Source organism: Passer domesticus, chromosome Z (genome assembly GCF_036417665.1).
Source record: "Passer domesticus isolate bPasDom1 chromosome Z, bPasDom1.hap1, whole genome shotgun sequence".
Classification (NCBI taxonomy): Eukaryota; Metazoa; Chordata; class Aves; order Passeriformes; family Passeridae; genus Passer; species Passer domesticus.
In genome coordinates this window covers 20,468,538-20,492,682 of record NC_087512.1, presented here as the reverse complement: position 1 = coordinate 20,492,682, position 24,145 = coordinate 20,468,538, and the positions used below count along the sequence as shown (strand labels likewise).

The 24,145-nt window shown below is 37.8% G+C and overlaps 1 protein-coding gene and 1 long non-coding RNA gene across 5 annotated transcripts in view; one reads left to right on the top strand and one right to left on the bottom strand.

Annotated features, from left to right (window-relative positions):
* Window positions 1-21,361, top strand: part of ELOVL7 (ELOVL fatty acid elongase 7) — a 31,805-nt gene extending 10,444 nt beyond the window's left edge. For 3 of the 4 annotated variants that reach the window (XM_064403673.1, XM_064403674.1, XM_064403676.1), the window contains exons 2-8: window positions 9,037-9,125; window positions 10,967-11,157; window positions 13,428-13,508; window positions 14,028-14,084; window positions 15,818-15,923; window positions 18,741-18,877; window positions 20,233-21,361. In XM_064403673.1, the coding sequence (XP_064259743.1) occupies window positions 9,062-9,125; window positions 10,967-11,157; window positions 13,428-13,508; window positions 14,028-14,084; window positions 15,818-15,923; window positions 18,741-18,877; window positions 20,233-20,436 (840 nt within the window). In that variant the 5' untranslated portion in view covers window positions 9,037-9,061 and the 3' untranslated portion in view covers window positions 20,437-21,361. Of the gene's footprint in view, window positions 1-4,770; window positions 4,942-9,036; window positions 9,126-10,966; window positions 11,158-13,427; window positions 13,509-14,027; window positions 14,085-15,817; window positions 15,924-18,740; window positions 18,878-20,232 lie in introns of those variants that run through there. The other variant, XM_064403675.1, reaches the window with a different exon arrangement.
* LOC135289814 (uncharacterized) lies at window positions 6,054-10,972 on the bottom strand. The gene is made up of 3 exons (XR_010352557.1): window positions 9,692-10,972; window positions 8,023-8,125; window positions 6,054-7,218 (listed from the first exon to the last, which is right to left on the bottom strand). It is a non-coding gene; the product is annotated as an uncharacterized LOC135289814 (long non-coding RNA).
* Window positions 21,362-24,145: the final 2,784 nt, after the last annotated feature.

The window sequence follows — 24,145 nt, the reverse complement described above, 5'->3', positions numbered from 1 at the left end:
AGCAAACTGCTTCTATTGTGATTAGTTCAGTGTATGAGAGCCTTATATTGAGTTAACTCTTATGCATTAACTCTTAACTGTAAATTAGGGTAGACGATATGGTGGAGCCAACTCAGTGACTCAGCTTGCTGCTAAGAGAAGGGGACAGTCTCAGACATTAGACGTCTTTGATCCCTTTAATTCATAGTATTTAGCAGGCACTTGCACTCCCTCTCTCTTTTTAGAACTTACCTATAAACTGAGAATTAAAAATGTGCTTCCAAGGCAGCTTAAAAAACCCAGTCTGTTTTATCTTTTGCAGTGCAGGTAAATAGCAGTCCTTACCCCTCCATTTCAGTACAGAGTTTATTCTCTTTTGCTTGGTTACTTGTGATGATACTAATGATCCACTTTAGAAACACCACAGCTGTAAATAATTCTTACCTATCCTTATCAGAACTGTCTCTGCTATAGCTGTTTGTAGAGGAAAAACAAACAGGATGGGTAAGAGCTCTGTATGTTAAGAAGATGGCTTGTAGATGAATGAGCAGGGAGCACACGGGGTATGAGTTAGCATGATTGTGCAGCATGGCTGAAAATGCTAGATTGTGTTACTGCTTTCTAGCCTTTAGTTCATGTTTTGTGAAAGTCTGCTTAAACTGACCTAAAGCTTAGTTGATCTGGTCTTTCAAGTAAATCTGAAATGCTGCTTTCCTAGTTGCACAGTAAGGTAAGGAGGAAACAGGAGAGTCTAAATCCTTTGGGAAAGGAGGATATTAACCTGGGTCGGATATGGCCCAGTTACTAAACCAATGCATTACCAAAGCCTTTGATAGGGGTAATGATATACCATTATTAAATAGAAGTAAGGTTGCATTAAGAACCTTATTTTGACTTCTTAGTGAAAGTTGTCATGCTGTGTATGCCTCAGGAGTCACTGTGTACACAGGCCTAGGTGACCTTGTGAGCTGGTGTCACTGAGCTAGGATCAAACTCAAGGAGCCAAGTGTAGGCTGTGCACTGGGGCACCAAGAAGAGCTGTTCTAAGCTGTGTGAGGAGCCACTCATTCCAACACAGTAGGCAGGTGAGACTAGTTGGCTGAAGGATGGCTGACATTTAAATGCTCAATAAAGAGCTTTTATTAAAGGCAGGGGAGCACTGAAAACAAGTTAAAATCTTAGGAATTTTCCCCCTGCTAATGTTGTTTGTTTTCTCTGAAACTTTGGAAGTATGGGGAGAGAAAATGGGTGAAGATCCAGTGATATCCATGGTGTTCAAGTCGTAAGTGAAACTGAGACCTTTTTCAGGGATGTGCCCAGAGTCTCATACTTATTTAACCTGATAAGTAGATTCAGACTTGCAAAGAAACTTCCTTCCAGGCTGTGGTTGGAAGAACTATTTAGACTTGATAAGTCTTTCTGTGTGGTGTAGAAGATCACATAGGATCATTTCACATGCATCCCTGCAAGCTCAGGTGATATGTTTAAGATATTTAAGATACTGCTGATGACAGGTCTTTTCCTGCCTTATTGTAGCACAATGTAATTTTTGTGGCTTCACATCTCATCTTGTGGAGTGTCTCTGGTGGACAGTGTGATGACCTTTCGAGGTGAAGCATGTGAAGTGTTTGACTAGCCATCTAGTACGGGATTGCCTATGAGCAGGTGGGACTGGATGATGATGGGGCCTTGCTACACGGCTTCATTATCAGCTTAAAGGGATCTATGACAGGGCTGTTATTCCCACTTTTCTCCCTTTCTGTGGCATTTCAAGTTGTGAATTTTAATATTTCCTTTGCACAAGCCAGTTCAGCCTTTCAAGTCTGAGTTGACTGAGAAATAATAACTTTTTTTCTTTCTCAAAGCCTAAGCTTTAATTTGGGCTGGTGAACTGCTGTGGCTTATCCTGCAGCTCCCTGGAGCAGACCCACTGGCTGTGATGCTGTGGGACTGGACTGCACAGGGGCCTTCCTCATTCAGACACTGGTGCTTGGTTCAGTGAATGTGCTCCAGGAGAGTGCCCATGTAATTCTGGCTGGGAGCTGGGTACAAAGCAGGGCTGTACTCCTGAAATTGTTCCCATAAGAAGGGGATTTTCCTTGCCTGTTGTTACTGTTCAGCTTTGCTGTGAAGTCTTCAGTATCTGTTCTTTTAACAATTTATAGAGAGGTGTGGAAGCAAATACAAACTGGTCTTTATTTTACTCAGCAGCAGAGTAGGAAGTCCACTGGACAGACAAAAAACCAGTGTGAAGTGTGGTTGAAATGAAACCTGTTTTCACTAGCTGTGCTACTTAGAGTACTTTACACTTAGGTGAATAACAGATTTGATGCTAGTTTAAAAAGCAAAGGATTAAATAAAACGATGCTATGTAAAAAATTCAGTAAGGGTACTACACAAGATAAGCATTAGGTATCTTATTGAATAGTTGCAATGAGCAATTTTAGAGTATGTTCTAATAAAATTTCTAAGCCTCAGTAATCTGTTTTTAGGATGTCCACTGTCATCTAGCAGGGGCAGTGTTTATAAGCAATATTATCAAAAAGGAAAAAGCCATCTAATTTTAAGCAGGATGTAGCAAACTTGCATGTGAGATGAATCTCTCACAAACTGGGCTGGATGGTTGAGAGAAGGCATAAAAATGGAAAAGGTGACAGAAACTTTTCTCAGCAAAATCCATAACAACAGGTGACACCCAGCTAAAGTTTAAAACTTTGTTGCAGAACATGGGTGAGTAATCTGTGTAATATAATAGGCAGTTTGTAGTTGCTTGCCATGTGACATAAGGGAGTAATGTAGTTAAAATAACTGCAATTATGTAACACACAGCCTTGGGAAATAGGAAGGGCAGAGCTGGTATTTCCCAGGTAAATCTTAAGATACCATCTGTGAAACGTCCTAATTTAATTACCTTCTGAACTTCAAGACCAGAATTAACAACAGTATACAAAGTGATTCTGAAACATGCAAGTTTCATAATTGTGCCTGAATATGTAAGCCAGTATTACTGCCATTTCTTAAGCTGTAATTTTGAAATCAGACCTGCATGTGTCAATGTTCCTCTAGGCTCTTTCCCTCTTCCAGGGGGGTCTGCAGGGTGGATGATCCTCCAGTCATCACTGTCTTACTGGGTGAAGTGTGACCCTCCAAAAGCTTTGTTTTTGAGACCCATCCTGGGTGGAAATTAGACCACTGAATTCTGCCCCGGGTTGTCATAATCTGCAGACATTTTCTAAAGAATCCCTGTAAAATATCTTGTCTGTCTTTGTAATTATTATTAAAAAGACAGACTAGATATTTTACAGGGATTCTTTAGAAAATGCTATTATCTATTTTTCTCTAATGTATATTTTTAATGTTAAGTGTTTTAAGTTCATGCTGAATTGAAAATTGTTTTTTGGAGTGACAGAGCTTATATTCAATTGTTTCATTCTGGGTTTTTTTTTGTTTTATTTTTTGTGTATTTTTTTGGTGAAGTTCTTTTATGTGCTTATTTTGTTTAGTAGCCATTAACATAAAACAATTTTTGTAAAATGACTATTTAAAAGTAAATCTTGATATCTGTTTTGTTATTTAAAAACTATGTAGGGGGAGTAAATGAGCATAAAGAATGGCAAATATCTTTCATGTGGGTTAACCAAAGGAATGTGAGAAACTTCTTGTTCTCATTTAAAAATTAGGAATACTTGAGGCATACCAGTAATTCCCATTACAAAAATCGCTAATAGTTTTGTGAGCTAAGTGAACCTGAGCACTTCCAACAGCTTGTTTCCTTACCACTTGTCATTGTCAGACATTCTCATGTGGTTTGCTGTAGTATTTGTGGCATTTTGTTGGTGTAAACAATCTTATCTGCCCTTCTCTCTCCAGTAAAGGTAATGGTCCAACTTGGAACTGGTTCTGCCGAGCTGTATGCCTCACTCAGCTAGTGGGCTCCTGCAGCTGTCTGCTGAGATGCAGGCAACCAGAGCACAGCAAATTACTTTGCTCTTTAACACAAACCTTTTCCTCCTCTGCCTCACTTTTATCTCCTCTTCTTACATCGGTGGAGGCACATTTGTTTAAAGAATCTTCAGGAATTATGCTGCTACACTGACTTGAACTTAGGTACACAGTTTTATTTCCATTGACAAAAAGAAAAGTAGTGCTTACTTCTTTTGAAGAGCTGAATATCTTGTATACATTTTTTAGGTGATTTTGAAAGTTGTTTTCCAGCTGCATGTGTTTGAGAGGACTGTCTCTGTTATTTAGAGCTTTTAAAGCTGGCCAGATTACTTATATGACTGTATTTTTGAGTTTATGTAAATTGTTGGCAATATATTGTTTTAAATGACCCAATTTTGAAAATGAGTCTGCTTGTACTACCTTATTTGAGAGAATTTGCTAGAAACTGGACAATCTATTGTGCATTTTAGTGGAATTAAAAAATTTTGTTATGAGCAGAAAGAGGAAGATTGGAATAGAAGTGCTGGTGTACTGATTTTGTAAGTACATTAGCCAGTAGGTAAACGAAATGTATGTTTTCCTGATTGAACTAGGGCTCAATACAAATGCATAACAGGCAGATGACTTCATAGTGTGAAGAACTAAAACTGTATTTAACAAATGGCCTTCTCTGGCCCCAACTCTTTGACCCCTTAGGTGAACTCTTTCCAGTCTCTTAGAAGATAATTTCTGTAGCTTACTGCCAAATGTTTTGGAAGATTGCATTATGGTCAAAGCATTATCAGTTTACTTCTTAACAACACAGTTGTACTATAAAAAAAACAGTCTTTCAGAAATGCTTTGGTTTTTCAGTGAAGCACAAGCTAGTTGTTTATCTTGCGTGTAGCACAAGCTGGTTGTTTAGCTTGTGTGTAGGTATGATTTCCTTTTTATTTTTTCACTCTTCTATGAAACAAGCAGGTCTTGATCATATTATTTTCCAGTGTGTGTGAACACGTGTGAAGTAAGTGTAACAAGGTAAGACAAAATATTTTTCATACTGCCATTAACTCTCCTTTTGTAAGTGGTTAACAAAAATTATCCTAAGAACTATTAATTGTAATTAATTAATTAATGTAAACTATTGTTCACGGAAGTGGATTTATGAAGGAAAACTGGGTAGCTAGGTAAGAAAATAGGTGGAATTGTAAAATACATTGAAAGTGAAATAGTAATGTCATATATAAAAGTCGGTTTTAAATAAATCTTTTAACTGTTGGAAAGTTATGAACAGCACTGTCTTTCTTGCAGACATTATTTCTTAAAGTAATTGGAATTAACTTACTGTGTTTTGCTTACCTTTAGATTCAGATTCAGGTCAGTCACTATTGAGTGGTGAGGCAGGGGCTGCTTCCTGTGTAAATCCTCTCAAGTTACTGAATTCCAGAGTTACTGAGCTCCAGAAACTTTCAGATGTTCAGTAACTGTGGTGGAGTTGTTTCTTGCTTGACTAGGAACAGAAAATAAATCTTGAAGTCTGAGAGCCTCTGCTGTCTAAAATTTTGAGAACTATTTTAAAGGAAGAGGAGCTGAGTGCTGGGGTTAGGAGACTTAGGACAAATTCCTCACTATCAGTATGGCAAGTGCCAGGTTCACTATTTTCATCATCTGTCTTTCTACTACAACTACAAGAAATCTATTGGATATAGTCAGATTCCAGATAAAAGTCTTGTATTTGGCCTCTATGCCTAGCAGGTATTATGGCATAAGGGTTGCTATTTAAATGCTGACAGCACATTTGTCTAACTTCTGATGAAAAAATTAAAGTGGAGGAGTCAAGTGGGTAAATGTGAAGAATTGTCTATTTGTGGGTTTGCAGTTGTTGAATGACAACTGTAAGAGGGTGTCATAAGCAACAGCCCAAGCCCATTGTAGTGGGTTGACCCTGTCTGGGTGCCAGATGCCCACCAAAGCCTCTCTCTCACTCCCCTTCACAGCTGGACAGGGGAGAAAAAAGACAATAAAGGGCTCATGGGTTAAGATAAGGGCTGGAAAAGATCACTCACCAAATACCATCACAGGCAGAACAGACTCGAATTAAAAGTAATAATTGAATTTATTACTAACTAAATCAGAGCATGACAATGAGAAGTAAAATGAGACCTGAAAACACCTTCCCCCTACCCTTCCCTCCTTCCCAGCTCTACCTCCTCCCCTAGAGAGGTGCAGGGAGATGGGAATGGGGGTTGTGGTCAGTTCATCACATATCCCTGCTACTGCTCAGGGAGAGGACTCCATCCCCTGCTCCAGCAAGGAGTCTCCCCCATGGGAGGCAGTTATCTATGAACTTCTCCAGTGAGTCCATCCCACGGGCAACAGTTCTCCATGAGCTTCTGCAATGTAGGTCACTCTTCCATGGGGTGCAGTCCTTCAGCCACAGCCTGCTCCAGTGTGACCTTCTCTCTCCATGGGTTCACAGCCTCCTCTCAGGCATCCACCTGCTCTGGCCTGGGTCTCCTCCAGGGGCTGCAGGTGGATCTCTGCATCCCCAGAGCCCTCTAGGGGCAGCAGGGCCACAGCTGCCTCACCATGATCGCACCACGGGCTGCAGGAGAACCTCAGCTCTGGTGCCTGGAGCACCTCCTGTCTTTCCTTCTGCAGTGACTTGGGTGTCCTCTCACATGTTCTCACTCTGCTCTTCTCTGGTGGCAATTACAACTGCACAAGCATTGGGTGTTTTTTTCCCTTCTCCTTACATCTGTTATCACAGAGGTGTTACCACCATTTCTAATTGGTCCAGCCTTAGCCAGTGGCACATCCATCTTTGAAGCCACCAGAGACTAGCTCTGCTGGACACTGAGGAAGCTTCTCACAGGCTCTCACAGAAACCACCCTGTAGCCCCCCCCACCACCACCAAAGCTTGGCTATGCAAACCAAATACACTGATACTATATGGCAATTGATGTAGTGCCAGAATCTACACGGAATTTTCTGGATTTTTAAGAGCATGTTTTGAAGCAGATTTCTTGTTTAAATCTTTCAGTCTTGGTCAGCAGGTTGAGCTAGCCATTCTGAGTTCCAGTAATGCAAGGGTGGGAAAACTGGGTGGCAGTAAAATCAGGAAGCTACTTTTGTTACCAAAGAACCAGTTAAATATAATATGATTGTTTGTACTCAGTGAATATATCTGTTGAAAAATTGAGCCATGCTCTGCACAAGGTTTCTGTGGGCTTTGGCAGAATTCTGTTATAACCACTGCATGAAGTGCTTTCCGTTTGCCATGCCTTTTCTCTTGACAGACTGTTCTCATGTGTCTGAAATTGAAAGAATACTGGATTAAAAGGATAATTTATTGTAATCGGTCTAACAATTTAATACAATAGTTATTTATAAAGTAAACATTTTTAATGGCTCCTCCCCAGCACCAGTTATGGCTGAATTGCTTGGCTGTCACAGTTGAGCACTCTGAAGTACCTGGTGTCCAGGACAGGATTGGATTTATAGGTGTTTGATATCATCCATAGTTGGCTTATGGAGCAAGGTGACAATAATATTTAAAATTTGCCTCTAACCATAAAATGCTTTCTCTCGTGTGATTGCTAGTGTCAAATGCAAGAGTGCTTCTCATGTTTCCATTAGTAAAGAAAGAGGATGCCCCTACTTCTTGTTTTGTCCACACCTTTATCAGCATAGAGTGCTGAAGCAAATATTGTAATATAAATACAGGATGCATGAAAATGGTCAACGTCAAGGCAGTGACATTGAATTGGGAAATGCTGATGCTGGAGGATTATATTTCTAGAAAATGTGAACTTAAAAGAGACATGCAGAGGGAATATTTTCCAAACCTGAAATGGGTAGTGGTTTCAGATATTCAGAGACACGGGACAGAAGTGCAACCAGGAAAACAAGTGGGAAGCAAGATGAGAATGGAGATGAAGTAGATCAGTTGAACTCTAAGGGCGGCAGCCTTGTTTGTGTTGCATCTTGCAATGAAGGGTGAAATATGGCAGTACTTGTAGAAGTGGAAATAAAGGTGAAATTGTTTTTCTGGACCGTTAAGGGGAAGACAAATGAGAAGATGATAGTGGGGAGATCTGAGGAGAGCGATGCATTACCCATGAGGGAAGAACTGGCTCTCTCAACCTGCAGCTGGCTTAGCTGGAGGAGATGCAGAGGGCTGCCAGAGGAAGGGAGCTGGTTATCAAGGTGTGCTGCAGCCTGAAATAATAAATAAATACTACTAATAAAGGTGAACACAGTGTGAAGATTGTGCAGGGGTATTTAGAGAATTCATATGGTAAAGTGAGACACTGAATGGGTATGAGAAAAACACCATCAATTGTGCTGGGATATTTAAAAGGTATTTTCTAGGGGAAATGAGGCAAGGGAAGGGCTGATGGGTGCTTGATTGTAGAGCAAAAATCAGTATTCATATAAGAATACTTCTCTGAAAAGTTTTACATAAGGAGGAGGTACTGCATGCAAAGTGGATGTGCAGGATAATTTTTGTGAGTTAATAGTGGTACTATGTAGGTAACATTGGTACTATGGCATTCCATGATTCTGGTGTGGAAACAGCTGATTCATCAGAGTGGGATTTGCATACTAATTATAACATGGCTAATTATTGTATTTAAAAGGAGCATGCTGACATATTGGTACCTTTTCTCCTTCCCACATACCTTAGAAATATTTATTATTAAGATTTTTTTTCAAAAATAAATGTTGCAAAGCTGAACTTCCTCGTATATCAGTGGCTTGGACTTTAAGTGGAAAGGGTGATAAAAAATAATTTAGGCATCTGCTGTTTATTCATATTTACCTCTTAACTGTAATGGTTAACCACAGCACAGTTTCTTGAGATAACACTTTATGGCACGGAAACACCTGGTTTGTATGTACAGATTGCAAAATCGTATTGTTGTGCATAACAGCTCTGCTATAAATTAGACCCAAGGACAGTGGGATGTGGCCAGCTAATGCTTCCTGATCTGTATTTAACATATGGTGCTCTGTTAGTCTTTTCTCTTTTCTTACCACTCTGCTTCCTGAAAGTCTTTCCCAAAAAACTTTATTAATCTTTCTTTATTGATAAAACCCGTATTTCTGTTTTGGCTTGTTTTCTGCAGGCAGCATCATAAAAATCAAGTGAAAATGGCCTTTAGCAATCTGACATCAAAGGCTATACTACTGTATGATGAATGGATTAAAGATGCCGGTGAGTCATTTAAATCTGAAACTTACTAACTCCCAATAATTTTGAATAGCAATGTTTAGCTATGCTAGGTGTGTTGTTTATCAACTTAGAAGTAGCTTTGTCATCCTGTGAATATTTGTAAGACTTGCCAGGTTACCTATTAACATGGCAGTCTAGTTTCTGCACTTTAAAACAGGAAGTAAACAAAACTCAGGTAGTTTATGGAATTAAAATCAGAGTAAATAAAGTGCAGACAGTGATTCTCCTGTCAGTGTCTCTGGTTACCTGAATATATAGTTTGAGTTTTTCTTATGGTGCTGAATGTATAGTTTTAATGCTTTCATTACCAAACAATTGCATTTTATCAGTTAATTAATGCACATTGCGTTTCTGCATTTTGCTTTTGCAAAATAAAAAAAAAAAGCCCAAGCCCTGATAAATTTCAGTATTTTGAAATGAATCCTCAGAGTAATTAACTCTGTCACAGTGGTAATTGGAAAAGGGATGTTTGTCTCTTGTTGCAGTTAGTAAGGGATAATAATCACACTTTGATTTTATGTTGCCAGTCTCTTACTCTGTTTGCTTACCAAAAGCTGAGAGAAGACCTCAGTTTTGGAGTTAAGACCCATGAGTCTCAGTGTTTGTCCCTGTGGTAGACAGATAGTGACAGGGATTAGCTAATTCCTGGAAAAAAATTGAGAAGTGGGTAAGGTTTGATAGATAAGATTAATGTTTTCTAGCATAGCTGAGCACCACATTTCTTGTTCTTGTAAAAGCACAGCCTGCAAGTGAGCAGGGAGTTTAATTAGTATGACTCATGGGATGAAGTGGATTGGGATGGAGTGAGCATTTCTGCTGCAGTGTCCACGACTCCAGAACCTCAGCTGTCTCCATGCCCAACAGTACTTGTATGGGGCATTTTGTATCATAGTGTTAGCGGTGGAACATGGTTTTCTCAGGATTAGTTTGGGAAGAACAGTGGGGAGGGTTTGGTAGGAGCAGGGCAAGGGTGGATACAACAAAAACAGTTGTGAAGAGGTGGTGGTTCTCCTGCAGCACACTCGAGCAGATTCCTCATGCTGTGGGTCACAGCCCTCCTTGGTCTGTGGGCAGCAGCACTGGCACATCACAAGCTGTGAGCAGCATTGCAATGTGCTCTCCTCCTCAATCTGTTTTATACTTTCAGTGGCTGTTAAACAGATCAGAAGGTCTCATGGGTGAAAGGTTGCTTGAATGCTGTGGGTTGAAAATTTGCTGACTTGAAACATTTGGCTATGAATTAAACGCTTGACAAAAATAACACTAGTATAATTTTACCCTTAAAATGCAGCAACAAACCATGAAAGCAACGGTTTACTGAGTCAGTAGTTAAGTTTGGGATAATTCTGAACCAAATCTTCCAAAAGTCAGTGTAAAAAAAATTAAAGAAAATAAAACTTACATGAGGTTTGTTTCAGTTCACCTGCTTATGGAGAAATGTGGCAGTCTTTGGTGATCTGGGACTCTGTGATGAACCACAAAAGGGTGCAGTGAAATCATGGTGATGCTCAGATGAAATTATATATATTTTTATATTATTGTATTATAACTTGTTGTATGAAAGTGTGTGCTTTGTTGGGTTGTAAAGACAGAAAATCATGTCACTCATGATTCTCTGCCTCCTTTTCATCTGAAGAAAGAAGCATTGAATCCTACATGGGTTAAATCATGTTATCCAGTCAGTATAGATTTGTATCAGTATCATCTGAAACATGGTAAGTAACAGAAAAGCCTAGACCATCAGGAATTAAATGCTTTTTTGTAATTGTTTTAGTAAGTACTGTAGACATCTGATTTTTTTTTCCTTCCTCTACTCCCTCTAGATCCAAGACTGGAAGGCTGGCCACTCATGTCTTCACCTTTTCCAACAACTTTTATCATTGGAACCTATGTTTATTTTGTCACTTCCTTGGGACCCAGACTCATGGAAAATAAAAAACCTTTTGAACTCAGGCAGATCATGACGTTTTATAATTTTAGTGTGGTAGCCCTCTCTTTATATATGACTTATGAAGTAAGTACTATGTTTGTAGTGTATTTATATATTTCATGTCTTTAACAACTAATTTTTGATAAATTTATGAATATAATTCCTACAGTGCAATTCTCAAAAAATGTTATTGTCATGGCAGTAATTATCATCCTCCCAGCTGTACGCTAAACTTGTAATTCTTGGAAAAAGAGAGTAAGTCATACCCAGAAAGAGAGAACATGAAACATTTTGTGTTTTTATATATAATTTTAAAAGTTTAAAGTTTTCATCATTTAAATTCTCTGTACTGCAGCAGGAAAAGCAGACAATATGCTTTTCTTAGTATTTTGTAATTGTTTCTGTCCTATTGGGTGATAATGTGACAACCTGTCCTTAAGGGGAAGGAACAACAACTGATGTTTCAAACACTGTATAGAGAGTGTCTACTATGAAATAATCTTCAGTTAGATCTGCCTTTTAAATGACAGAAATCAATGACAGAAATTAACAAAATCTAATTCAAGGTATTTTTGTCCTTTAAATGAACAAACAAAATCCCTCTGAACAAAAAACCTCCAACCTCTGCCTCCTGCTTTTCCTCCTAAGCCAAATTTATTAGTATCTTTAACACTGATTTTCCCCACAACCCCAAAATAGCAAATTCTCTTTTTTTTCAAAAGCAATGTCGAGATTTTGCTGCTGTTGGGATTTGGTGGGCTTTGGGAGGGTTTTTTGAAGTGTAGGTATTGATGGTATTGTGTGAATGACAGCCTTATGCGTTTGTTTGGTGAAGCATCACTGTGCTAGTACTGACCCTGTGCATGACTTCCAGCCTATGTGGCTATTTCAGGCCTGGCAAACTAGTAATAAAAAGCTGTCAGATTATTGTGCCAAATTGGCAGGTTATGTTCTTGTTAGCTTAATTTGCATGAATTTTATCATGAGTTACTGTGAACTACCTGACATTTTTCCTAAGCTCTCTAAAGGCACTGCAGCAGCAGCTACTTTGTGTCATGACTGTTGTGTGGAAAGTGGTGGGCAAGATGAACACTTTTGCTATTTAGACTTTTTTTAAAAAAATTGCTGAATTTCCTTTTGGAATTTGGTTCCAAGTTTGGTTTGATTATAAACCTCAGAAAAAAACCAAACAACAACAAAACAAACAAACAAAAACAAACAAAAAGGAAAACAAAAAACCAACCAAACAAACGAAAAATAAAACACCAAAAACCACACAAAGAAGCAGTAAAAGAAAAAAATTAAATTTCTTTTAGTGCCTGACACTGGCATGATATTCAATAAGCCTGCTGTCAAGACTTCCATGTTACAATTCCATGAAAGAGTGCATGGACAGAATGTAACCCGTTGAATTTCTAGTATTGTGTGGTGGTCAGCAAGAAGCTGATTCATTCCCTTTTTCGAACGAAGTCATTTGGTGGGTGTTTTAGTGCTGGTGTTCTGAAGAAACCCGGTTTTTTTTAAGCAATCAGTTATTTCAGGAAGTTAAAAGGACTAAACCTGCTTCAGTTGGGAGAGGTGAAGCTCTTACCATGCATGAGTGGATGGTGATAATGAGAAGCATCATGAAGATATAAAATACAGATGTCATAGTGGCTGGCAGTAGAGTAAGCCAACTATAATACTAATATTGTTGCTGTTGTCCAAACTTGAATACATTCCAAGAGAAAAGATTATATTATATTTGGTAAATATATTCCTGTGGTCATGTGCTCTCAGTTGTGCTCATCACTCATATGAGTGGAAAACTAATTGAACCATGAAGTTTAACTATGCAGAATTTTAGAGACTATGGTATGAAATATACATCATGCATATTGATTTTTTCCTTGTCTGTAATGATAATTAGCAATGACTTTCTGTTGTGCTGGTTTTGTTATAGTATTAAGCTGGTGTGTTGCATTCTTTTTTGTATTAAGATATTTAGCTGTGATAGCAATTTTAAAAATAATTCTATTTGGTTTTGTGATCTTACTTACACAGTAAGTTGGTTTTTAACACTGGTTTTGAGATGCATTTCTTTCTTCTCTTCAGTTACTAAAGCTGAAATAATGGGTGTAGGAAGAAAATTCTTGTCTATGGGTGTGGTCCTGGAATTAGAAATTCATTAATCTGCAACAGCAAAGGATTTTTGTGGTAGCTATCCCACACACAGGTAGATGATTGACAAAGTTGCTGATTTAAGGTGTTTTTAATATTGTTTTTCCCCTCCTGCTTAGTGATTGCAAAAGTAATCCAAAATTAATGAATTTTTCAAAAGACGTAAAGTTAATCTTTGTCCTTTTTTCCTCCAGTTTCTTATGTCAGGCTGGGCCACAGGATACTCATTCCGGTGTGATATTGTTGACTACTCGAGGTCACCAACAGCTCTAAGAGTAAGTTGCCAAAGACAAAGATGAATTGTTATCATAGAATAACAGAATGGTTTGGGGTGGAAGTGACCTTGTGAGATCATCTAGTTCCAACGCCCCTGATATGAGCAAGGACAACTTCCACTAGAACAGGTTGTTCAAAGTAGTGTGTTATACATATACTTTATTTTTAGAAATGCTTTTTGAACAACCTGCTTTTTGAAGGCACTGTTGTAGAGTGGAATGCTCTAAATGGAAATACCCTCTTGCGTAATCTAGAGCATGTGAGTTAACTGGAGGGTTGGTTGGTTGGTTGGGAGAAAGAAAAAGACAAGGAATTCATTGGCTTGTTTTTGTTGGTTTTAAAATTCCTTTAAGTATAAAAAATGTTTTATGTTTTTAAAGAAAAAGCAATCAAATTATACATTTAAATATTTCTGTCAACCTTGGAACATCACTTGGCCCAATACTTTCCTTTACATAGACACCCATTTGTTCTGCTATGACTTCTATGGTTGGACAATTTGATTTTTATTCTTGCAGATGGTGCGAACTTGTTGGCTTTACTTCTTTTCCAAGTTCATTGAATTATTAGACACTGTAAGTATTTGTAGCCTGATAAGAGCCTAAAAATTTCCTTTTCACAGCAGAAGGACTGGTGCTGTTCAGGGCTGAGGATATAAGTTGTTTTTTATTTAATCCTCCAATCTTCAATTATTAGAATACCATCACAGTGTTTATCCCTATTATCTCTTTCTATCTCATTGTCTTTTTACACTGTTCTTCCTTCATTATCAGGAAAAATGTTAATGACGGAACAACATACCTTTAAATATTTAGGAAGACTGGATAACTTGTTTGTCTAACAGCTGAGTACACTAATCTGTTATGCTATGTGAATGCTTGTCTCAACACTGCAGATAAAAAACAGTTGATCATGCTGAATATTTTTTTTCACATCATCTTCAGATTTTGTCTTCCCCATTCATATCATCAGCAGCTCTGAATGCAGGACAAAATTGCCATACCTGCCATACCTACTTGCTCTAAATTCTGGAGATTGTCTTGAGTGTTGTGACTATAGAGGTGTTTGATGTCAGGCTGGCACTCTAACCTGTTTCACGTGAAGTCTGAGCAGCAATCCATTGAAGCTGAATGCAGACCTCACTCACCACCAGCAGCCATTTCCCCAAGACTGGCACCAGACAGGACTGACTGAAAATACCAGCTTCTGAGGGTTGGAATTAGTGCAGTTTTTGCAGTATTGTTTGGGACACAACAGTAATGGTTCAGGAGCTGACTCATGAGCAGTGAGGATGTTCTACATCCTCTGGGCAAAGCTGGCTGTCTGACTTTTCATCTGCAAATGTCCATGATTCAACACTGGGAGATCTTACTGACTAAACCAAATGGAATGGTAATGGAAGTGTCAGGAATGCTAAAACTGGAAAATCCTGACAGGTATATTCCTCTATTCGGCTTTATTCCCTACAGGTTATAGTGCTCCTTTTTAATTAGTCCTGAGCCTGATTTTTTAAAAAAAAATGTTTTGTTTGAATACAGACAACTAGGTACTTGTTTCTCATCTGTATTTTTTGTTTTATTGTAAAGGTAATTTCTTAGCTGTATTTAAATCAGCTGATTCCAAATGTTTTCTCTGGCACGCCAGACTTCTTTTCTTCTGTGTTTGTTTGCTTGCTATCTGATACTACCCTTTCCATGACCTGACTTCTTACTTTTTTTTTTTTTTTTTTGCTGGCTTCCCTTAACATTTCCCTTGATGTCTGTCCTTTAAAATGGGGCCTGTCAATATTATTTAAGAATACCTACATATATTCTGTACAGTTTTAATATTTTCCAGTGTTAGCTAAGTCAGAGTTCATAATAAAGTGCTTTTCCTCTAACACAGTTTTTTCTACTGCTAGTCCTTCAGGTAATTTTCTCAAATGGCCTTTCATTAATAGTTCAGGGGACTTAAAATCTGATGCTTGTAAAGACTTCTCAGTCCAAGCAAGTCCATCTTACACAGCTTTTTGCACATGTAGGTGATGCCTCAACCTTTGACATTTGGTTTCAAAGCTTGCCTTGGCTTTTGAGATTTCACAGGTGGATTTTACTTATTAGTTTTAAGTTTTTTTTTGAAAACTAGTTTGCATAGCCAGCCAGTCACTCAGTTTTCCTTCCTCTCCCAACACTGTTGGGAGAGGAAGGAACTGTGAAGAACTTTTGAATGTATAATAATGAGCAAGCAGCACTGATGTGTACATCTTTCCTTAAATATGTTGGACTTGATTATCTTCTGTAACATTTTGTTCATTAAAAATCTGTTTCAGATCTTTTTTGTGCTGCGTAAGAAAAACAACCAAGTTACGTTCCTGCATGTCTTTCATCATTCCATCATGCCGTGGACCTGGTGGTTTGGAGTCAAATTTGCTGCAGGTATGGAGAGAGAGTGGAGTTTAGGTTGAACATATCTTCTAGTAGCGAAAGTTACCTATGATAGACAAAAAAAAAGAAAGAGAATTAAACACCTTGGAAACATCAGTGTTCTTGAATTCAGACTTCTGCAGTATTTTTTGGAACAAATGAGATCACCATAATTATTTAAATGGGTGGGGATTACTCATTTTTCCTATTTGACAGCATTTTGTTCAGTGTTGATTTCTTATGGGGAGAAGAGGTTCAGAGAAAAAAGTTGTGTACAACCAAAAAACATTATTAAATGAGAAGGAGAAGTCATTGAAAAATCATAAGTGCTAGGGGAGATACATGAAGCAAATAACTGTTGAAACTGCTTCATAACCATTTTCATCCCCTACAGTGTTAGAAAGGAGGAGAGGAGGACTACGTTAATTTTTTTTCCTGTTTGAGAAATTATTCAGTCTTTGTTGCAGTTTCTTTTGCTGGCTTTGGACAGCATGTGTGGGATTTATATACATTTGATACTTCAGCTTTCACAAAACTACAGAAATATTTTTCTGGACTTTCTTTATTAAAGAAACATATTTGAATTGTTTTGAATTTAAATTCTTTGACCACTATGAGTTTACCTTCACTTTTTTCTTTCCTGCTCAGTGTGGCCTTGCATGCATTTTCCTATGCCACATTACCAGTGTGCACCACTAATAAATACAACTTGCCATGAGAGTAGTCTGAAAAGCACAGAGTGGAGAAATGCACAGGCATTTATTAATCCATTTCTGGGACAGTTTAGGCTTTTTTTGGAGTTTCTACTGAGAAATAGTGGGGTTTCATACATGTTTACCTAGAAATATGTTTTTTGTTTATTTCTTTTTTTTTGTCCCAGAAAATTGGTGATTAATTGATGATGCAGTTGTTCCATTGCTTTTCAGTCTGATGTGTTAATGTCTATTTTATGTCTGTTTTTTTCCTGGAGTGGTCCAGAAAGCACTCCAGAAAATTTGTATGTCTTTTGAACCTTTCCAGTGTGCAGCTTTTCCTTGTGTATAAATGGATATACCTCTCTTTTATTTGTTGAGTTTCTGTTATTAGGAAAGTGCTGGATTGATTATGTATTTCTCAAATCTTGCTGAGTGAGTGGCATTAAGTTAATAATGAAACTGTGAATGGTTGTCTCAGCATACAAACTGGTGTGTTTATAGATCTGCAAAGGGAAATCTGTAGCAAATAACAGTCCCTCCTCTTCAACCTTGAAAATTTTCCACTTATAGGTGATTAGCTTTCTCCTTTTTATCTGGATGTTGGATCAGTATACCAGCTACAGGCTTCTGATTTTGAATCAGATTCAAATTTCCCATGTGATAATTTGACAAATGCTTTCAGCAAAGTGTGTACGAATTGTTTTGTCCTCTGCTAGTAATAGTCCCTCATATTTATGCAGAGCTGTGTGTATTCGAAAAACCCTATTGCTTATCTTTACATTTATCTTTCCAAATACTGTTGTTTGATAAGCTTAATTTTTTTTCCAAGAATTTCAGTCCTGCTGATGTTTACCTTGTATTCTGTTTCATCAGTGCTTGTCCTTCTAAACAGCAGCATCTGTAAAGTTTTCAACCCGTTTGTAAAAAACCATCAGTTGTGGATGGAGATGCTGTTTTTTCTCTGATCTGATATAAATAGAGAATTATAAAATGATGCTTAGTGCTATTTTTTGGAGCATATTTTTGTAATTTGTAGGTTCCTTTTTTCTCTGCTTTAGCTATTTATTTTTTCTTCTGCATATTCACTGCACAAGCCAAAAAAAGTATGTATATTTGAACTGTAAGAACATTCAAATTATTTTTAAAAATACAAATAGCTAGGTTTCAAAGAAAGTTTGCAATCACAGCTGGAGGAGTTATGCCTTCCCAAGCTGGAAGGTTAGTGTGAGCTACTAAAAACACAAAATATGTTTTATTTTTAATTGGAATGATTCTAAATGGGAAAATGGCAGTCTTTTTCTCACTAAATGTCTCCTTTTATGTCATCTTGTTTTCTTTTTGATGATCATTGTTTTCATGTCCATGTTTCTTTTAAAAATACTTTCCTGTCTGCTGCTTCTTGGATCACTTTTACCTCTAATTTCTTGCATTCATTAGAATAAAGCTTTGAGCAGGATCTTGTAGCTCCATGGTTAATCCAAGGAAAAAGGAAGTATTTCCTTACTTGTTCTTTGAAATGTTCATGTGTTAACAGTTTGTCATAAATTTATCCCAAAATGGGCCCTACTTAAGTTTCCCTTTCACTGGAAGTATGTTTTGAGATTGACAATAATGGATCTGTTAGACACTTGTCCATGATTATGAAAACTTACTGTCTGAAACTGTATTTCATTCCCTGTGAATCTACAAATCTGTATTGAGAAGAGAGTTATTACTTATCCTCTACAACATTTTGAAGTTCATCATGATGTCTAGAAAGGTGCCAAAAATCATGAGGAATGCTTTCTAACAACTTTTCTGTGTCTTTATCAAATATAGGTTTTAATAAAAAATAATAAAAAAATGAACCCAAGGAACAAAAAATTCCACCAAAATGTTTTTACATGTAACTAGATCAGCTGAGTTTTACTGCTGTTTTGGGAATGCTTAGATAAACGTTTTCTGAGACAAAAAACTGATGTGATCCATCAGAACTGGTATCAGCCCAATTCAGGTAATATACCTTGAGGGTTAGTCAAAGTCTAGGTTTTGTGGTACATGTTGTTCATACCCTGGCTCAAGACAATCTGCTAGGACTTCAGTGGCTTTTTCAAAACCTCCTGTAATAGTACTGCTATGTTTTGTTTTTCTCCAGGTGGTTTAGGAACATTTCATGCTTTGCTGAACTGTATTGTGCATGTTGTCATGTACACTTACTATGGAATCTGTTCTTTGGGACCAGCCTATCATAAATATTTGTGGTGGAAAAAATACATGACAACTATACAACTTGTGAGTAACTGTCTTTGACATAAGCACCTCTCAAAAACCTGATTGCAGCTAATATGGATTAAAAGCAATAAATTTGTCCTTTCACTTATGCCCAAGTGTGGAGCTTACAGTTGGTATAAGATTTACTAATGTTTTAATTGAGGATAACAAAAGGTTTGAGCTCTCTACAGTAATATACTTATATCTGCTGATGTCAGCATTCACTGTAATCACAGATTTAGACAAAAAAGCTTTTCAGTTATGCAGTACTTGACAAATATATTTACAAGACTCATTGCTTGTATAAAAATTATTAAAATATAAATTTACACCAAGAACATACAGTTAATGTACAGAATACACATGCAACTAGTAACTGCATGTAACATGTAGTAAGCAAAGGGAAAAAGCATGTCTTTAGAACTTGATGTTCTTTCAAAGAAAATGTTTGTGCTTGGAAAATTTACTTCTCTTTAACGCTCTCTCCAGAGAGCATTCTCTTTAATGCTCTTTCCAGAGCATTAAAACCCACTCTTGCAGTGTGGATATATTAAGTGTTTTATCCACTTTAGGTCACTTTCAAAAGGTTGCTCTTCTGAGTGCTTTTTCATGCCCACCTCATTTAATAGGTGGATTTTCAATATTCACTTGCTGGCTAAACAAGTGGCTTAGAATGAGCAAAGATAAGGAGGAGGTAAAGGAGCACCCTGTCTGCTTGCACCAGGGCTGGTTTTGGTAGAATAGTTCATGTAACCATGTGCAACTCTGAACAATGTAGCCTGAATATTTATAACTTGGTCTTTTTGACCTAGAGGCACTACTACTGGACTTTTAACTTGGAGTTCATGTAGAGTGTATTTTTTCACGTCCTAGTGTGCAGGGAAGATGGGAATTATTGTTCCCTAGCCCTGTAATGGTTTCTCCTCTCCCTTTCCCTCTCCCTCTCCACCCCCACCCCCCCTTCCCTCTCTCCTCTCTTCTTTTTTTTTTTTTTTTTTTTCCCCTCTGGCTAATTTTTCTAAAGGAGCCTCCCATTTATCACTGTACAAACACTGTCTCCTTCCTTTTTATCTGAACTGGCCAAGGTAGAATCCTATTTTACTACTATGAGTTTTTTAGTTTGTCCCAGAACTTCTCTTCCTTTTTATGTAAACCTGGTTTTCAGTGGAATAATATTTTGGGGAGATGGACTACAAAGGTGCATCTGTGTCATATTAGGAACTTGTCTTGTTGTCCCTGTTGCTCCTTGCTTTCCACCCACTCCACCCCTACTATCTATTTATCAGCAAACAAGCTATGCTGAAATTTTTTAAACTTCTGTAGTAAGATTGTAATTTATTTTAATACTACTTATTTTCTTCACCTTTTTCCTCCAGGTCCAGTTTATTATGATTACAGTCCATATAGGACAAATCTACATCATGGATGATTGTCCGTACCAGTATCCAATTTTCATGTTTATTATCTGGCTTTATGGCTCCATGTTTTTAGTCTTGTTTCTCCACTTCTGGTACCATGCTTACACGAAGGGACAAAGACTGCCAAAAATGGCAAGAAATGGCATCAGCAAAGATCAGTGAAACAAATTCTTGTCTCTAAAACCAAAGAAGTGTATATGTCAAAGGGGAAACTTGCACTACTTGACAATCAAGATGTTTAGGTGCGCACACTACATGGTGTATATTTTGTATGTTTTCTTCCAAAACAGAATTTGTATTTTTACCGTAAGTTATTTGGGATTCAGAACATGGGAGTGGGGAAGAACTGTGGATCTCTGATTAAAAAAGAATGAGATCTCTGTCTAGAAAATGCACAAAAATAAAGATAATTGGAAAAACTACAATGTGTATGACAAGTACTGAGTACTTTGAACACACTTTGAGGGGGATAAAAAATACTTCACTTTAAATGTTGTAAGTTGCTAAGACTGTCAGCTGCATTTTATTATAAGAATGATTCTTCAGTAAGTACTGTTTATAGAATCTAAGACATATTAATATAGTTAATGCATAAACATTGTTACATCTGTTTATAAACTGTATTACTTTAAAGGAAGGATTGTATGTTAATCTGTCAAGACATAGCGTTTCATCTGAAGATCACAGATTTTTGGATATACTGTCTTTTACTAGGAGAACTGAATTCATTTCATGTTCTACTCAGTTGAACATTATCATAAATGTTGGAAAGCTACTAATATGGGGATTATCTGAATTGTCTTGTAGCATAGTGATCAAAACATCTTATTGATTTGTTCACTGGAGTAGCCAAATATTCTTATTATTCAATGTGTCTATGGATATACTTCAAATTGCTAGCCTGTGCTTTTTGTGAAGTGGGGCTAGGAGGATTATGGAATCTTTTAATTCAATAGCCAAAATCTTAGTAGTCAAATAAAATGTAAAAAAAAATTGATTTAATGATTTAAGCTGAAATGTTGCCTACCATGATTGTGCTCTACTTTCTTTCATTTCCATTATCTATTGAAATACATGTCTAGAAAGAGTTTGTGTCATCTTGTTTTTTTTTATTATTGTGGCTTGTTTTTATCAGCTCAAGGTTAAAGTTACTCCAGTTACCTTGTCTGGAACCAGGCAAAAAAGCATGTGACATTCTCTGAGCTTCTGAAAGCGGGGCAGGCAGTGGTGACTGGGCATGGCTCCATTCTGTGTAGCATTACCCAGTATGTTGTTTTCCAAGGTTAGACAGATTGTTAGGGTCACATTTGTGTAGAAATCAAAGGAACTTGCTATTTGTAAGTTGTGTTTGTACTGCATGGGTTTATTAAGGAATTGGTGCATGCAACAGACCTGGAAATGAGGAATTAAATGTATTTAGAGCAACATTACCGTTAAAGGTACTGTTTTCTACAACACTAGAAAAAAGAAACTTGCAATATTTACTTTTTATTTTATCTGATCTGTGTGATTTTCAAATACTCAAGACTTTGAGGCAGATTTTAATAGCCTTCCTGTTGCATAATTCTAAGAGCATAAGCTTTGTTACCTGAACACTTTCATTTTACTGACATTTATGCAGTAAACGCTAAAGCAATGTAAACTTTAGGTTGGACATAAGTTGCAAATGTTTTCTTTTGAGATTACATCAAGTTTTTTAAAGCAAATGAAAAATAACTTATATTTTATCTATTCATTATTTAATTCCTGTAGTTGTCAGCTCTCATGGCAGCTTGAAAGTAGATCTCAGAAAGTATTGAGATGACTTGAGATTTAAATTGCAGCCCCTGAATTTTAGATGCTTGATCTTCAAATCATCAGTGTTCACTTCCCAGCAGTGCACATCGAGAGGTGCTCTACCACATGAATCACATGATCTTAAACAGCTGCAATGCTGATCAGGGACCACATCTCTTTTTGGTGGGAAATGCAGTCCATCACTGATTCAAAGTCTCAAGTCCAGCCAGCTCTGGCCTGTATGTATGTCCCTGGCCTCCAGTGTTAGTGGGGCTTTCGTTAAGGACAGAGACCTATTGCTGTTTTTTTCAAATAGCAGGAAAGGATTTGCCAGTTTTAGATGTTTTCTTTTTTTTTTTTTTAATGCATATAATATTTATTACATAAGTAATGATGAAGGAAGTGAGACGTTACTGATTAAGGAAGTGGGACAGTTTGGTTGTTTTTAGGCCTTCTTGAGCCTGTGCATTCAAATGTGTTTGGGAAATGCAGGCCTTATGAGGGAAAGGCTGTAATAGCTAGTCTGTAGTGAAAACTGGATAATAGTACCCTCTGCTTCTTGTGCAAGGATGCAGGCATTACTCTGTAGCCTTGCAGATGATTTCTGTGCTGATAGGGAAAGTCCCAGTTCTGGTCTCTGATTTTGCAATCATACCTCCTTCCCTGCCCGTACATGAGGATGGAGAAATGCATCCTGTAGCTGGGTGTGAAGGGACTTGTTGATTTGGGAGCTAGATCTGCAACTGATTTTTTCAAACTCACTTGGGCTTAACTAGGAGCTGAGACTATGCACAATCAAAACTAAGGAGTGCTGCATGTGGACAGGTGCTGAACAGAAAGGAGCCAGGAAAGCTTCCAATTCCAGCAGCTGCACACTAGCCAAAGGCTTCCAGAGTCAGTTGTTTGAGATTAAGAACTAATAAGCAGGGGCAGAAACTGGAGATGCTAATCATTCTGTGGGCTGTCAGCAAGTGCTGTGTCAGATTGCCACTGCATAATATCTTGCACAGTGGTTTAGTCTTCTGGGAGTTACAAAGCATTTGGAGAGAGAGAAAGCAGTGTTTCACAGTGAATTGTACGGATGCAGCCTGAAAAGATGCATATACTGTAACTGTGCCAATGACATCAGCTCAAAACAAATCCTGTCCTCCTACACACAGTGAGAGAATCACACAGTCTTTATCTGAACATAAAAACTGTGCATCTTACATTCTTAAGTGTATACTTTTGAGCAAGGCTAGAAAGAGGAGTCCAGCAGTCAGTCATCCATGTTATGGTTATACATATGGATAAACATGTTATGTTTACTGACAGTGAGGGGAATATGGCTAAAATTTTGTTTTCCTTAGACCTGGTGGGTAAGAAACACTGGTGTTACCAGCCACTCCTCTCCTGTAAGAGTCCTAAAAATTGACAGATAGCTCATCTGTAACAGGTACCAGAGGAGTTTCAGCTACATCCCTGCCCCTGCGGGACAGGTGACTTGGTATCAAAATCCCCTACCTTAAAATGGTGGTTTCCTATTTACTTTCCAAATCACCCTTTCTTTAAAATACACGTAAAGAGCTAATACACAACAACTTAATGAGTTCTGTGGCACCAACATCAACCCCTGTCTTCTGTAGGAATAATATCAAATGTAATTGCAAGTAATTATCATCCCACACACTGCCTGAATCAAAACAAAATTCCGTAATAAAAAAACCTGATTGGAAACAATTTTAAAATATTGAAAATTGAGTATTTGGAGGGGTTTTTTCCGGTTGTTTTTTGTTTTGTTGGTTCAATAATGCCAAGGCTGTGTTCTCTTTATCAGGGCAGCAATACACTGGCTGATGTTTTCCTGACATTGGTTTGTTGCCACATACAGAATCGCCAAACGGGCCAGGTTGGAGGGAACTACAGCAGGTCACCTGGTCCAGCCTACCTACTCGAGCAGGGCCATCCCCGAGCACAGCACTGGCACAGGATTGAGCCCGGACGGTTCTGGAATCTCCCCGTGAGGGAGGCTCCAGAACGTCTCTGGGAAATCTGTTCCAGCGCACAGTACCCACACAGCAAACAAGTTCCTCCTCATGTTCATGGGGAACTCCCC